At 38.5% G+C, this 12,771-nt stretch overlaps 1 protein-coding gene across 3 annotated transcripts in view; it reads left to right on the top strand.

Annotated features, from left to right (window-relative positions):
* Positions 1 to 5,568, top strand: part of TMLHE (trimethyllysine hydroxylase, epsilon) — a 64,416-nt gene extending 58,848 nt beyond the window's left edge. For all 3 annotated transcript variants that reach the window (XM_061177992.1, XM_061177991.1, XM_061177990.1), the window contains 2 exons: positions 2,170 to 2,308; positions 2,992 to 5,568. In XM_061177992.1, the coding sequence (XP_061033975.1) occupies positions 2,170 to 2,308; positions 2,992 to 3,123 (271 nt within the window). In that variant the 3' untranslated portion in view covers positions 3,124 to 5,568. The remainder of the gene's footprint in view (positions 1 to 2,169; positions 2,309 to 2,991) is intronic.
* Positions 5,569 to 12,771: the final 7,203 nt, after the last annotated feature.

The following is a 12,771-nucleotide window of genomic DNA, read 5'->3' as shown; positions in this document are numbered from 1 at the left end:
TGGGCCAGAGGAAGAATGTGAAGATGGTGCCCACTGGCCTTTCCCATCTCCAGGGAGGGTCACAGTCTGTCCATAGATGTGTGCTAAATTAGAAGCCTGACCCTCAGGCAGCAGCTTTTAAGGTATGCAAATAGACCTCTTTTAGGGAAAGTTTGGGATATGAGTGTTTATGTCTGCTGTCTCTGTGGTAGGCCTGGGGGGGATAGCCACAATAAGTCCTCACAAACCTATTAAGAAGTGTTTCTTTGTTTGGTATAGTCTGTTGGGTCTCATGATTGCAAGCCCCATTGTCTTTCAAAGCTATGTGTTTTGGGGGCCCATCCCTCAGGTGGAAGTCTTAAAAGTTGGGACACTAGATGTTGGGTTCAAACCCTTCAGTCCTCAAGGAGAAGCTGGGAGTTGTGAGTTTCTACATGATTATATGTTTATATGTCACTGAATCAGGGGTAGGGTCATGGCAAGATTGTCTCAGCCTTTCTTATACATTCTCATTCACCCAATGTGTAGGAGTCGCTCAGTTAGTTTCTAGATTTCTTCATAGGGAATTGTTCCCTGGGTAACTGTAGATTTGCTGTGTCCATGGGAGGAGGTGAGTTCAGGAGCCTCCTATATTTCCATCATGGACCAGAACCTCCAGCACTATTTGTAATAGTTACAAACCAGAAATGACTCAAATGTCCATCAACAGAATGGATGAATAAATTGTGGTGGTATAGTCCCACAATAAAATTCTATTCAACATGAAGAATGAATGAACTATTGCCATATAGCACAATGATGATAAATCTCCTAAATATAATGTTAAATGAAAGAAGCCAGGCACAAAAGAGTACATACTGTAGTATTCCATTTATATAAAGTTTTATAAATAAGCAAAACTAATCTTTGCTGAAAGAAGTCATGATGGTAGTTATCCTTGGGTGAGGGGAGAGACAATATGGGAAAGGGGGACAGGGAATGTTCTGGGGTTCAGGTAATTATCTATGCATTGACCTGGGTGCTAGTGAAATGGATGTGTTCACATCATGAAAATTCATCAAGCTTATGATTTGTGTACTTTTCTGTATATATAGTGTACTTCAGTAAAAAAAATTAATTTGCCTTAGGTAAAAAAGAAATCCAATATCTTAGCAAAGCTTTTTCAGTGGCTTCCCACAGTACTTAGAATAAAATCCAAAGTCCTTACCATAGCCTACAGAGCTATACATGATCTGGCCCATGGCTACCCTCCTCCACTTCACTTCTTACCATTATTCCCCTTGGTTACTCAGCTCCAGCCACATGGCCTTCTCACTTGTCTGCAAACATAAAACTACTTTCCACCCTAAGACTTTGTACTTGCTGTTCTCTGCCTGGAACACGCTTCTCTCAGCTTGTCATATTGCTGGTTTCTTATCATACAAGTACCAGCTCAAATGTCACTTCTTTAAAAAAAAAAAAAGTCCTTCTCTCAACAATCCTTCTGAAATAGACTTCCCAATATTTTTTTTTATCATTTAACACTATTTTTTTCTACATAACGTCTGTAACTAGTTATGTATTTGTTACTTGTTCATCATCTATCTTTCTCAATAGAATGTAAAATCCCCAAAGGCTGGGATCATGTCTGCTGTGTTCACCATTATATCTTTAATGACTGACACACCACCTAGCACATAGCAAGTGCTCATGTAAATGTTAGGGTTGAATGAATGAATCAATGAAGATTCCTGGGTAAACTCTCTACTAGGCTGTAGCTAGGATTTCTCCCACAAAGGAAAACACCTGAAAAGTTGTAAGTCATCCTATTAAAAAGAAAGCTTTGTTAGTACAAACTCTTGCCAACATAAGCTTGGTGAGGAGAAAGCTCAGATCTTTCCCCAGTGTTTCTATGAAATTTGGCCAAGGGAATGTTCTTTAGATAAAACATAATATTCTAAGATGGTAGAAACCAGCTAAAACTTTCTTCTATCCCCTGTCCTCAGATTTTCCAAAAGAAAACAAAATATGGTCAACAGGCAGTGGAGCTCTTCTCTAAAATCCTATAGTCATGAGAGAACATTATTATTGTTACCTCATCATGGGACAAGTAATAAGTATAGGGAAAGCTTATATAAAATTGCTTAATAAGCAACAGATGTCTTTAACATGTGTTTGAGGAGATCTTTCTTTCTCACAATTTCACCTTAGGTACAACAACTATGACCGGGCTGTCATCAATACCGTACCTTATGATGTTGTCCATCGTTGGTATACAGCACACCGGACTCTAACAATAGAGTTGAGGAAACCTGAGAATGAGTTTTGGGTCAAACTAAAGCCTGGCAGGGTGGGTGCCAAACTCAAAAGATGTCAAGTAAGCTTGTTATACTGAAGCAGTGAAGAATGAGTACTTATTGAATATGTGAGTCAAAATGTCTCAAAGGAAAAAGAGAAAAGAGTCCTGGGTGTTGGCCCTGGTCCTACCACTCACTCACTAAATGACCTAGAAGCAGGCTCTCCCCAGTGACTCAGTGACTCTATTTGTATGATGAGGGGGTTGAACTAGATAGTCCCTAAGGGCTAAGGGTCCTTCTGGCTTTATGATTCCTTTTTGTTTTGCTCTTGATATTTCCTCTGGATAAAGAATATCTCTAGCTTAGCATAAGACATAATGAAATAGTTTAACTCTTTGAGAACATATATAATAACAATTAAAGAGAAAGAAAAAAAAGAAACCAATGATCTGGTTTGCTTTGTTTTGATAAGAGAATAATTACTCAAGAAATACAAGCTCCTCAAAGTTCAGGGCCTGTAACCTGCTGTTACCTTTGTTACTTCCATTTAGCCTACTACAGAGCTATGTACATCCTAGTTTCCAAATGTTTGTTTACTCTCAAAAGAAAAACACCTCATTGAATGTAACCAGAGAACAACCTAAAGCATTTATTTTAAATGATCTCTTCTGATTTAGGGTTCCTTTGGTCTGCCCTTGTTCTGAGTGTTTTTTCTCTCTTTTTTTCCCATTCACAGGTCCTATTTATAGACAACTGGCGCGTCCTACATGGCAGGGAATCCTTCACTGGCTACCGCCAACTCTGTGGCTGCTATTTAACAAGGGATGATGTATTAAACACTGCTCGTCTCTTGGGTCTTCAGGCTTAAAATTGACAGCATTGGTATTATGAACACACCTGACAACCTGGCTACCAGAGTTCATATCAGCAGAATAATATTGTGTCAATACCGACTTCAAATTGTCTCCTTACCTCATCACACAAAACAAAAGCCTCCCCTTTCTCTAATAGGGAAAACCTTGGAGAGAGGCTTCTGAGATAGCCAATGTCAGCCATCTAGTATGGTAGCTTTCTTCCCCAAGTTATAACATGGACTCATTTGGTTTTTGGACCTTTTGATGTAATTGTGGTCAATCTGCTTCAGAAATATAATCACCACATTGATAGAGAAACAATAATAGTCACTAGGTAAAAATTTGTTTCAACAGGATCTGTTGAAACGCATTCTAGGAATAACAAAGTCTTAATAGAGCAGAGATTTGCAACATTTTTGGTCTTAAGACACCTAATCACTCTTAAAAGTTATTGAGGACCCCAAAGAATGCTTGGATGTGGGTCGTATCTATTGCTACTAATTGTATTAGATATTAAAACTTAGAAATGTTTAAAATTTAAGAACAAAAAAGCACACATCCATCAGCTATCAGAGAGATGACATCATCACATGTCATGTATCCTCTGGAAAAGTCTTCTGTACATTCATCAGATAATTCGAGTGAAAAAGGCAATATCATCTTAATGTTGTTATTAAAAATTGTTTTTAATACACAAACCCACTAAATGGATCTCATGGACTGCTCCAGGTGTCTTTAGACCACACTTTGAGAACCAGTGTGCTAGAGGATACCTTGGGACAGTCCTTTACATAGGCCTATGGATTAAAGAGTTTAACTGGAACCCTAAATTTTTCTCCATGGTGTCCTAGAACTACAGATATTGTAGGAATTGCTTCATATCACAAGCTCAGTGATAAGGTAGGAACTGAATACAGAGTGTTTTATCTTGTGAGAAGAGTTATCTCTATCTAAGTCATCTCTTGAGGAGTAAAACTAAGAAGTCACAATAGCTCCTGTGAAACAAACCCATCAGTTTGGTAATTCTGTGAGGGATAATTGCAGAAAGTTTTTAGACGTTTCTGAGGCTCCATATAGTAATTCACACACACATGCACACGCGTGTGTGCATACACACAAAACACAACAGAGGGTACAGAGGGTTAGTCTCTAAGATTGTTCAGGGAATTCATCACAATCGATAATGTGCCTCCAAAGAACTGGAGATTACTATTCAAACTTGCTTTTTGGCTTTTGATGGAATTTAGGATACAATCTGTTTTCCTCCATTTCTGCTAATCTTTTTTTTCCTTTTTTTTCCCTATCTTAAAATATTATACATGTTAATTGCCAAGATTTGACTGGGTTAAGTATAATACCTTGTTTCTTTTATTTTTTTAATGGCTTTCCTTTATATGTGGAGAGGGAGAGAGGGAAAGAGAGACAGAAATAGAGAGAGACAGAGAGATAGGTGTGAGGTTTATTTTCCCTTGGCTTTCATTGAAAGCGAAGCTGTAAAATAACCACATTGACTGCTATAAAATGATGAAAGACAGTCCAGGCTAGGATGTGCACAAGAGGAAAAAAGCATTATTAGTGAGGCTAGGAGTCACAAAGAAAAGTCAGTATTCTGACAGAGAATAGAGCGTAATCTGATGTTTTCAGGAAGTTCCTAGTTCACATTTAATAGTTTATACATTATTTTATTGACCCATCCAGTGCTCCAAAATATGTTCTCAAATATTTCTGCATTTTAATTGTACTATATAGGAATCTTTAGGGGTCTTCCATGAAATGTGTTTTCCTCTTAGGTCAAAGGATTGATAATAAGTTCACGTCTTAAAGAGTATACCCTTTAGCAATTAGAATAGAAGTAACAACATTTTAACATACCGCCTTTTCTCTGTACTATTATGTACTCTTAAAATATGTTACCATTCATTAGTCTTCATCAGGATATTTACCTTTTTTGAAGTTTTGCCTAAATTAGCCTTGAAAATTACACTATAACTGAGGTCAGCATTGCTTTATGACAAGGAAAGAACATATTCATGGCCCTGGAGTGATAAGGACACAGATCAATCTTCTCCCTTACTGAAGGACTCCCTTTACCTTCTGTCTTCCCTGGGACCTTGATTCATTAATTATTTCATCCTCATGTTCCTAAATTTTCAATCAGTACTTTTCTACAGTGTACTCTCCTCAGAGGAAGAAAGAGAAAAAGGAATTATTTGAGTGTTGATCATGGTCATTGACAACTTTCTATGTGAGAGATTTCTTTTTCACATCTCTTTCTGGTGTCCCTGAAAATGTAAGCATGGGTGTGTGTCAACCAAGCTCACTGTAGAGTCACTTTTACCTTTTGCTATAGTGGGATGGGATCAGTAGAGAGTCAAGAGCACAGCACCTAATATGGTGTTATAGCTCCTAACATAATCATTTCATAATATGGATTTGTTGTAATGAGAATAAATTAATGAATTCTTTTCAAACAAACTCACCAGAAAATATCACATTCTCTGTGTGTCTTTTTGTGTTTGGCAGTTAACTGGCGCTGAATTTTGTTCACCTCCATCTAGAGAGACCAAGCATTCAAGTGTGCGCAAACTGAGAGGGGTTTCCTGGGCTGCAGAACTTATAGTTTTAAAACTGGGAAAGTCCCACGCAAATCATGACTGTTGGTCCTACCTTCTTGCTGCTAGCTGCATTTTGCTTTTCAGTTTTCTCTTCTTCAGTTTAAAATGAAGGCCTTGGACTAAGTAGCATCTAAAGGCTGTGCCATTCTGTAATTTTGTTTGGCCTCTCATCGCTTAAGTTTTCTTATATGGGTACAGTAAGGAAAATACCTACCTTACAGGGTTTTGTGACAAATTTCTGATTATTAACTAAGATGTTTGCGGCACATAATAATGACCAATAATAACAGCTAACTCTTACATAGTGCTTGCTATGTGCCAGACACAGTTCTAAGTGCTTTTAATCCCCACAGCAACCCTATCCCCATTTTAGAAATAAACAAATACAGGCAATGAGAGATTAAGTGGCTTACCCAAGATCACATAGCTAAATAAGTGTCAGAGTTTGGATTAGAACCTTCACAGTCTGGCCACAGAGACAATGCTTTAAAGTAATTTGCCATATTGCTCAATAAATGTTAATTCCTACCCCCCTTTCCCATACACAGTCTAGCTGACCAATCATAGATAATAATCATCTCCACTTTCACAGTCTTTCCCAAAAAATCTTAAAAGAACCATGAGCATATCTACATTTGTTTTGCAAATAGTCTGCAAACATCCACAAACACCCCCCCAACTTTCTAAAAACTGTTCTTCACTTTATCTAATTTTACCTCTTTCAAAGGTGGAACCTTGATGATAGAAGGAAATCAGTCAACCTATTCAGCATATTTCCTTCTTACCACAATCTTGCAAAATACCAGTCAGTTGTTAAGATCAAAAGCACCTTACAGGACCTATTCACATCACTGCCGCAGGAAGCTCTTGGGCATATTGGAGATCCACTCACAGAGCCAGCTGATGGCTTGGCTCCGCTCCTAGTTGTAAGGTCAGCCTGTGTCCGTGTCCTCACCTCTTCAAGATTGCAGCTCACCAGAGCCAAAGATGCTGGGAGATTTGGTAGTAGCTCTTTTTTTCCTGATTTACATTCAGGGGTTGGTGGGTTTGTGGGTAATTCCATCCTGGTTCTTAAGCTTAACTTTTAGACACCATTGTTTGCTTCCAGTGCAGCAAAAGCCTGCTGCTTCAGCACAGAGACGATTATCCTTTTTGTGTGTATGTTGACCATTCCTTTTTTATTTTATATTTTGCCATCATTTCTGTGTGTTTGGAGCACAAGGCGAGCCACAGCATGAACTCACTGTAACATCTTGAATGGAAATCTTTTCCATATTGATATTCTTCTTTCCTGATTCCCTAAATTGAGTTTGCAAAATATGACTGCACACTTTCTTGGTGGATCACACTCATCGCTATCATGTCTGTTTTTGTGTCAGACTATGAAACAGTATAAAGTCTTAGCTTGATTAACGGAATCCAAGCTTCCTTTCTCAAAAACACTAATCAAACATCTCTTAGAATTGTGATACATTGTCTTAAGCCATGTAGGTGTGTATTATATTGATTAATAGTGGTGTTCTAACTTACTTCCTATGTGGGTGGATAAGCATGGTAATTTATCGTGTGCACAAGTGAAGATCACAAGGGTCAATGCTATGCAAACCTGTGAAGTCAGTGAAGGCTTTTCTCTATTAGCCCCATCATTACCTATGGTCTACCCTTCGCCCCATTGATGGTGGTTAACTCCCTCCAATTCAGGTACTCAGTGTCCTCTCACCTTCTGCTTTCTAGCTCCCTCTCTCATACCTTGACTGAGGCAGCATAGTGTTGTAGGAAGAGCATGGCCTTGAACCAACCTTGGCTTGAATTCCACCTCGGTCTCTTACTAGCCTGGTGAATTTTGGGAAGCCACTTTCTCTCCTTGAGCCTCTGTTTCTTAACCTGCAAAGTGGGGTAAAAAATGACATCTATCTGATAAACCTGTGGTAAAGAATGAAATGAGGTCATATGTATAAAGTGTCTACCATAGTGAGCAGCACATAATAAACACTCAGTACTTAGTAGTTTATCATTGTCACCAATATCATTATTTGAACAAATAGCAGAGACCAGGGTTAGCCTGTGTGTTTGATAGAAATCAGCATTCTACTTAGAGAGAAAGAGCAAAGTTATGGGAGTCAGAGCTGGAAAAGTATTTGGAATGCTAAGGGTCAGAGAGAGTAGACAGGTCGTGAATTGCAGAAGTACTGGCAAGGCATCTGAACATCAAGCATGGCCTTTATGGATAGGAAGTTGGTTTGGGGTAGGTGGTCTGAGGGCTGAGAGCTGAAAGAGCAGAAAGGTCATAGAAGAGATCGGAGAGCCTGATGAGAAAAGCTGAGTCTGGAGTGTTTTAGGGAGAGAGGCTTGATAACAAAGATGTGTAGGGTGAATGAGGCAGGCAGGGAGACATCCATGCCTGCAATGATACTTCCACATCTAACTTCACCTTCCAAAACCCCACTGAAACTACTATAAAACAATATTTGAAAAGATTAGAGGAGCAGGAAAAGAGACAACTAAGAAGTCCACAAACTAGGAATTCTAAGCCCTTAGTGGGAAAAGCCAGAAAACAACCTGATGTACTAACCCCACTTCACTCCTCACAAGAATCTTCAAAGGTTGCAACAGGTAACTCTGGAAGGGGAGGTGAAGGGGGAGTGGGTACCAAACTAATGAGGGTTTTTGAAAAGTAAGAAGTAGATTCTTTTCAAAATCCCTTTCTGTAGTTGATGCCTGCCTGCACTGAGTGTCTGGCCCTTCCCTGCCCTGACAGAAGTCTGAAGTGTTATTCTCTGGAGAGGGTAAAGCAGAGACAATCTGGATTGGGAGTTCCCAAACATAGCCAACAGTTGGAGTCTCATATTGAAAACAGAGGGCTTAAGTGGAGGTATGCACCCTGAAAGCTATAAACCCCCAGTCTTCTCCAACTCTGACCCTAAAATTCTGGCAGCTGGAGGAGTATTCTGTGGGCCATCTGACCAATGAAAGAGAAAAATATCTAAGGATATTGATACTGAAGTGTCCCCAAAAAGGGCCCAGCTGGATTACTCCACAGTGAAGCACATAGTTTGACATTGTGAGGAAGATGAGGAGGAGGAGACCCATCCAGTTGAGGATATTTATTTTCAGAAAGGGAGAGTGGACCTGAGCATGTTTCTTACTGAAAGGAAAGGAGCTAGTCAGAGAAGAGGGAGAGATTAGAGGATTCTGGAAAAAGAAATGAAAGGAATCCAAATCGGAAAAGAAGTAAAAGTGTCACTGTTGGCAGATGACATGATACTATACATAGAGAATCCTAAAGATGCCACCAGAAAACTACTAGAGCTAATCAATGAATTTGGTAAAGTAGCAGGATACAAAATCAATGTACACAGTCTTCAAAATCCAAAGAGACACACCAATTATTGTGCCTCTTTCTTAATCATAAGTAGTGTGAGGTGCAGCAACTTGCTCTCACTTAAGAAGTAATATCCTGACTTTCCATAGAACTTCCACAGAGTCTAATCTCCCTCCTTATGGCAGACCTTATATATATATATATATATATATCTCACAACTCACAACAAAGAACAAGGGATCTGGCATTGCCCTGAGGGATGGACAGTAAAATTAATACTCCTTGTAAATGCAAACTTATTCTGATTTTGCTTATCGTGGGGAACTGGAGAAAAGAAACTTTGTGGGTTGTCGATTTGCTCCAGAACTCACAACGCATCTGAAATCTCAGCTGCAATTGATATTGCCACCGAATTAAATCTGTGATGATCTGCTGTCATTTTCCATGACCCATCCGTCTTTTGTAGGAGTGAAACAAATGAGTTAAGTTGGGATATAATAGAAATCCCACCATTTGGTATATAATAGAAAGCTTCTGTGATGATGGAGAGGTTTCTTATTTGTGCTGTCCTATATGGTAGCCCTTAGTCACATGTGGCTTTTGAGCACTTGAAATGTGGCTAGTGGAACTGAGAAACTGATTTTTCAATTTCATTCAATTTGCATTTAAATGTAAAAAGCCACATGTGGCCAAATAGCTACCCTATTTGACAGCACATCTCTAGACACATAAGAAGCCTAGTGACTTCACCATCTTTCTAATCACTGCACAGGTAGTAAATGCTACTTGACATCCCAATGTCTTGACTTCCTAATGAACATCATCCTACCACAACTGATAACAATTTGCATCATCATGATTACCCAAGTGGACATATTCCCCAAACATAAGATTAAGTGAACACTGCAACCTGCACAAAGATATGTACAATATATTACCAGTTACATGAAGTTTTTTAAAAGGCAGAACAGCACTCTGATATTTTTATGCAATCCATGAATATGTAACAAAAGAATAAAAATATGTGTGTGGATGATAAATTACAAATTCAGGTGATGATGACCTCTGGGGGATAAGGACTGGAGGAATAAAGGGCAATGAGATCAAGGAAGAATACACAGGGGCTTCAACTATCGTTGTGATGCTTTAGAGCTAAAACTTGGTGGTAAGTAGATTGTTATTTTTTATATTATCATCTACACTCTTGTATGTCTGAAATATTTTTTAAAAAGAAAGCATGCAGAAATAAACACACACTTCTTGCAATTATTGTGAGCTGGACTTAAAAAGAAATTGTGCTTCACACTTTTCAGACATGAGTGAAAAAGACAATAAATAAAGATATAGAAAGAATTCAGGCTTATAGGAGGGAAGGTGAGAAGCATATTTGGGGTAGATTCCCTTAGATTTTTAGTATGCATTGTTAAGATGTGGAGAAGTGAGCATTCATACACCCTTTGGTGTGTGTCTATCTTATGGGAGTAAATTTTGTGGGCAATTTGTCAATATCAATACAAGTTTACAGATTAAAATGTATTTATATATATTTTAGCTAAACATTTCTAAAAGGTTTAAAAATATTCTTTCTAACATGTTCCTGCCTTCACTCTTGTCCTTGTTCCTAATTGAATCTCCATAATGAACCCAGAGTGGCCCTTAAAAACTGCACACTATTCTACACATTATCTTATATATAATTATTTGCAGTTCCCCCAACGTGCCATGCCTGCCCCTGCATCTGTGCCTTTTCACATGCTTTTTCCTTTTCCTTGAATGCCATGTTCCCACCATCTAGTGTGCCTAGCAAACTTTTAGTCATCCTACAAGATTCAATCGTAGCCTCACCTCTTTTTACCCTGTATGTTTAGTTATTAATATTCTTTATTATTTTGCCTTTTCCCTGACCTCAGCCCTTTGCACATTAGCACCTTATGCTTCCCCCATATTCTGTTTAAGAGCCAGTTTCCCCTGACTAATTTGTGAACTCCTTGAGAGCAGGGGCTGTCTTATTCATTTCTATATCCCCAATACCCAGCATTTGGAGATGTTAAATGAATGAATTATTTAAAAAGGACATTTAATGGGTAGTATTTAACACCTGACAATCCACAAATGAATAATCCACTGTACCACATAAGGTTAGTATTTTTGCTGGTTTGCCTTTGAATATAGATAGGTTCTAAAGTGCCAACAATTGGAACATAGTAACTCCTGCCACCCTAAATTACATTTTATATAACACCTTTACATACAATAATCCATTTGATTTTCTAAACAATCACAATTTTAAGTATATTTTATAGATCATAAAATGGAGAAATTGAGTGACCTCTTGAAGTTCATGTGTCCTGTTACTACTCCTCGTCAAGTGCTTGTTCCACCTCATCTCTGAGCCTTTATAAAATCCTAAATATATGCTTAAAAGTATCTTTTCATCAGGTGAACTCATTGATATAGGTAGTATCCTAGGCTTATATGTTGTAATTTCTTTCCCTATCTACCAAAAATTCCAGGGCTTACTCCCCTGCTTATTAACAAACTTTCACACTAATGACCTCATTTCTATTTTCCTTTTTGTAGACCTTTCTAAAAAATTTAGTATGGTCATGTAGCTTATGGGGCCTTACTGTAACCTGAAAGCTCATGGTCTCAATCAGACCTTTGAAAACTGATATATTAACAATAATACTTTTCCATCCCTATTACCCAGTATTTTGTGGCATTTCTGTATTTAAAACATACGATCATCTGTCTTTACACTTGGTACTCAGGTAAATAGCATATTCTGGGTCATTTTATTTTGTGGCAGATTTGACTTTGTAAATGGCATAGGGACTAGGTTCTTTGGCTATCCAGATTTCATCTCTTTCTTGGTTTCTTTCCTTAGCTGCACGCTCTAAAACTGCAGTCAGTTCAGGGCAAAACAGGCTATTTGAGGCTGGATAGGTGTGAGTAAAATGATGGAAAGAGGAGCCAGAAGAACTGTCATCGTTGTGGTTATCTTCTTCTTCTTCCTCTTGGTCCTGTAGCTTTCTCTTGCCCAACTTGGAATTTATACACCAGAAAACTTCTTTCAAGTCCTGGATAAAGGTCACTTTGGGAGTAAAGATGCATAATAGAAAGATAAGACCTCCGGAGACACCACACAGGAAATACAGGCCCATTTTCTCAGGGATGCCTGTGAGGAAAACAATAAACCAGTGACCCATAAGGATCATGGGCATTGTTCAAGGAGACGAGTATTTATTGATCTCATTGCTTAGCCAAGGTAGATCCTTCTGAGAATACTCTATAATGGGGCAGATATGAGAAATACTAAAACAAACAAAGAATAAATGACAAATGACAAACCAGTTCTTTAGTCTCTTGATGGTTTTGTATTCCTGAATGCTATAGATTAAATTGTGTAGCTACCCCCAAATTCATGTTTTGAAGCCCCTAACCTCAATGTGATGGTATTTGGAGATGAAACATTTGGAAAATAAGTTTAGATAAGGTCATGATGGGATTAGTGCCCTTATAACAAGAGACAACATAAGGATCTCTCTCTCTCTGTCTGTCTCTGTCTCTCTGTCTCTCTCTCTCTCTGTCCCTCCCTCTCTCTCTCTTTCCCATTTAAGGACATCTAATGAGAAGGCAGATGTCTACAGTATAGGAAGAGAGTTCCCACCAGAAACCGACCATGCTGGCACCTTGATCTGAAACTTCTAAGTCTCCAGATCTGT

This window comes from Eubalaena glacialis, chromosome X, assembly GCF_028564815.1.
Source record: "Eubalaena glacialis isolate mEubGla1 chromosome X, mEubGla1.1.hap2.+ XY, whole genome shotgun sequence".
Classification (NCBI taxonomy): Eukaryota; Metazoa; Chordata; class Mammalia; order Artiodactyla; family Balaenidae; genus Eubalaena; species Eubalaena glacialis.
This window is presented reverse-complemented; position numbering and strand designations above follow the sequence as displayed.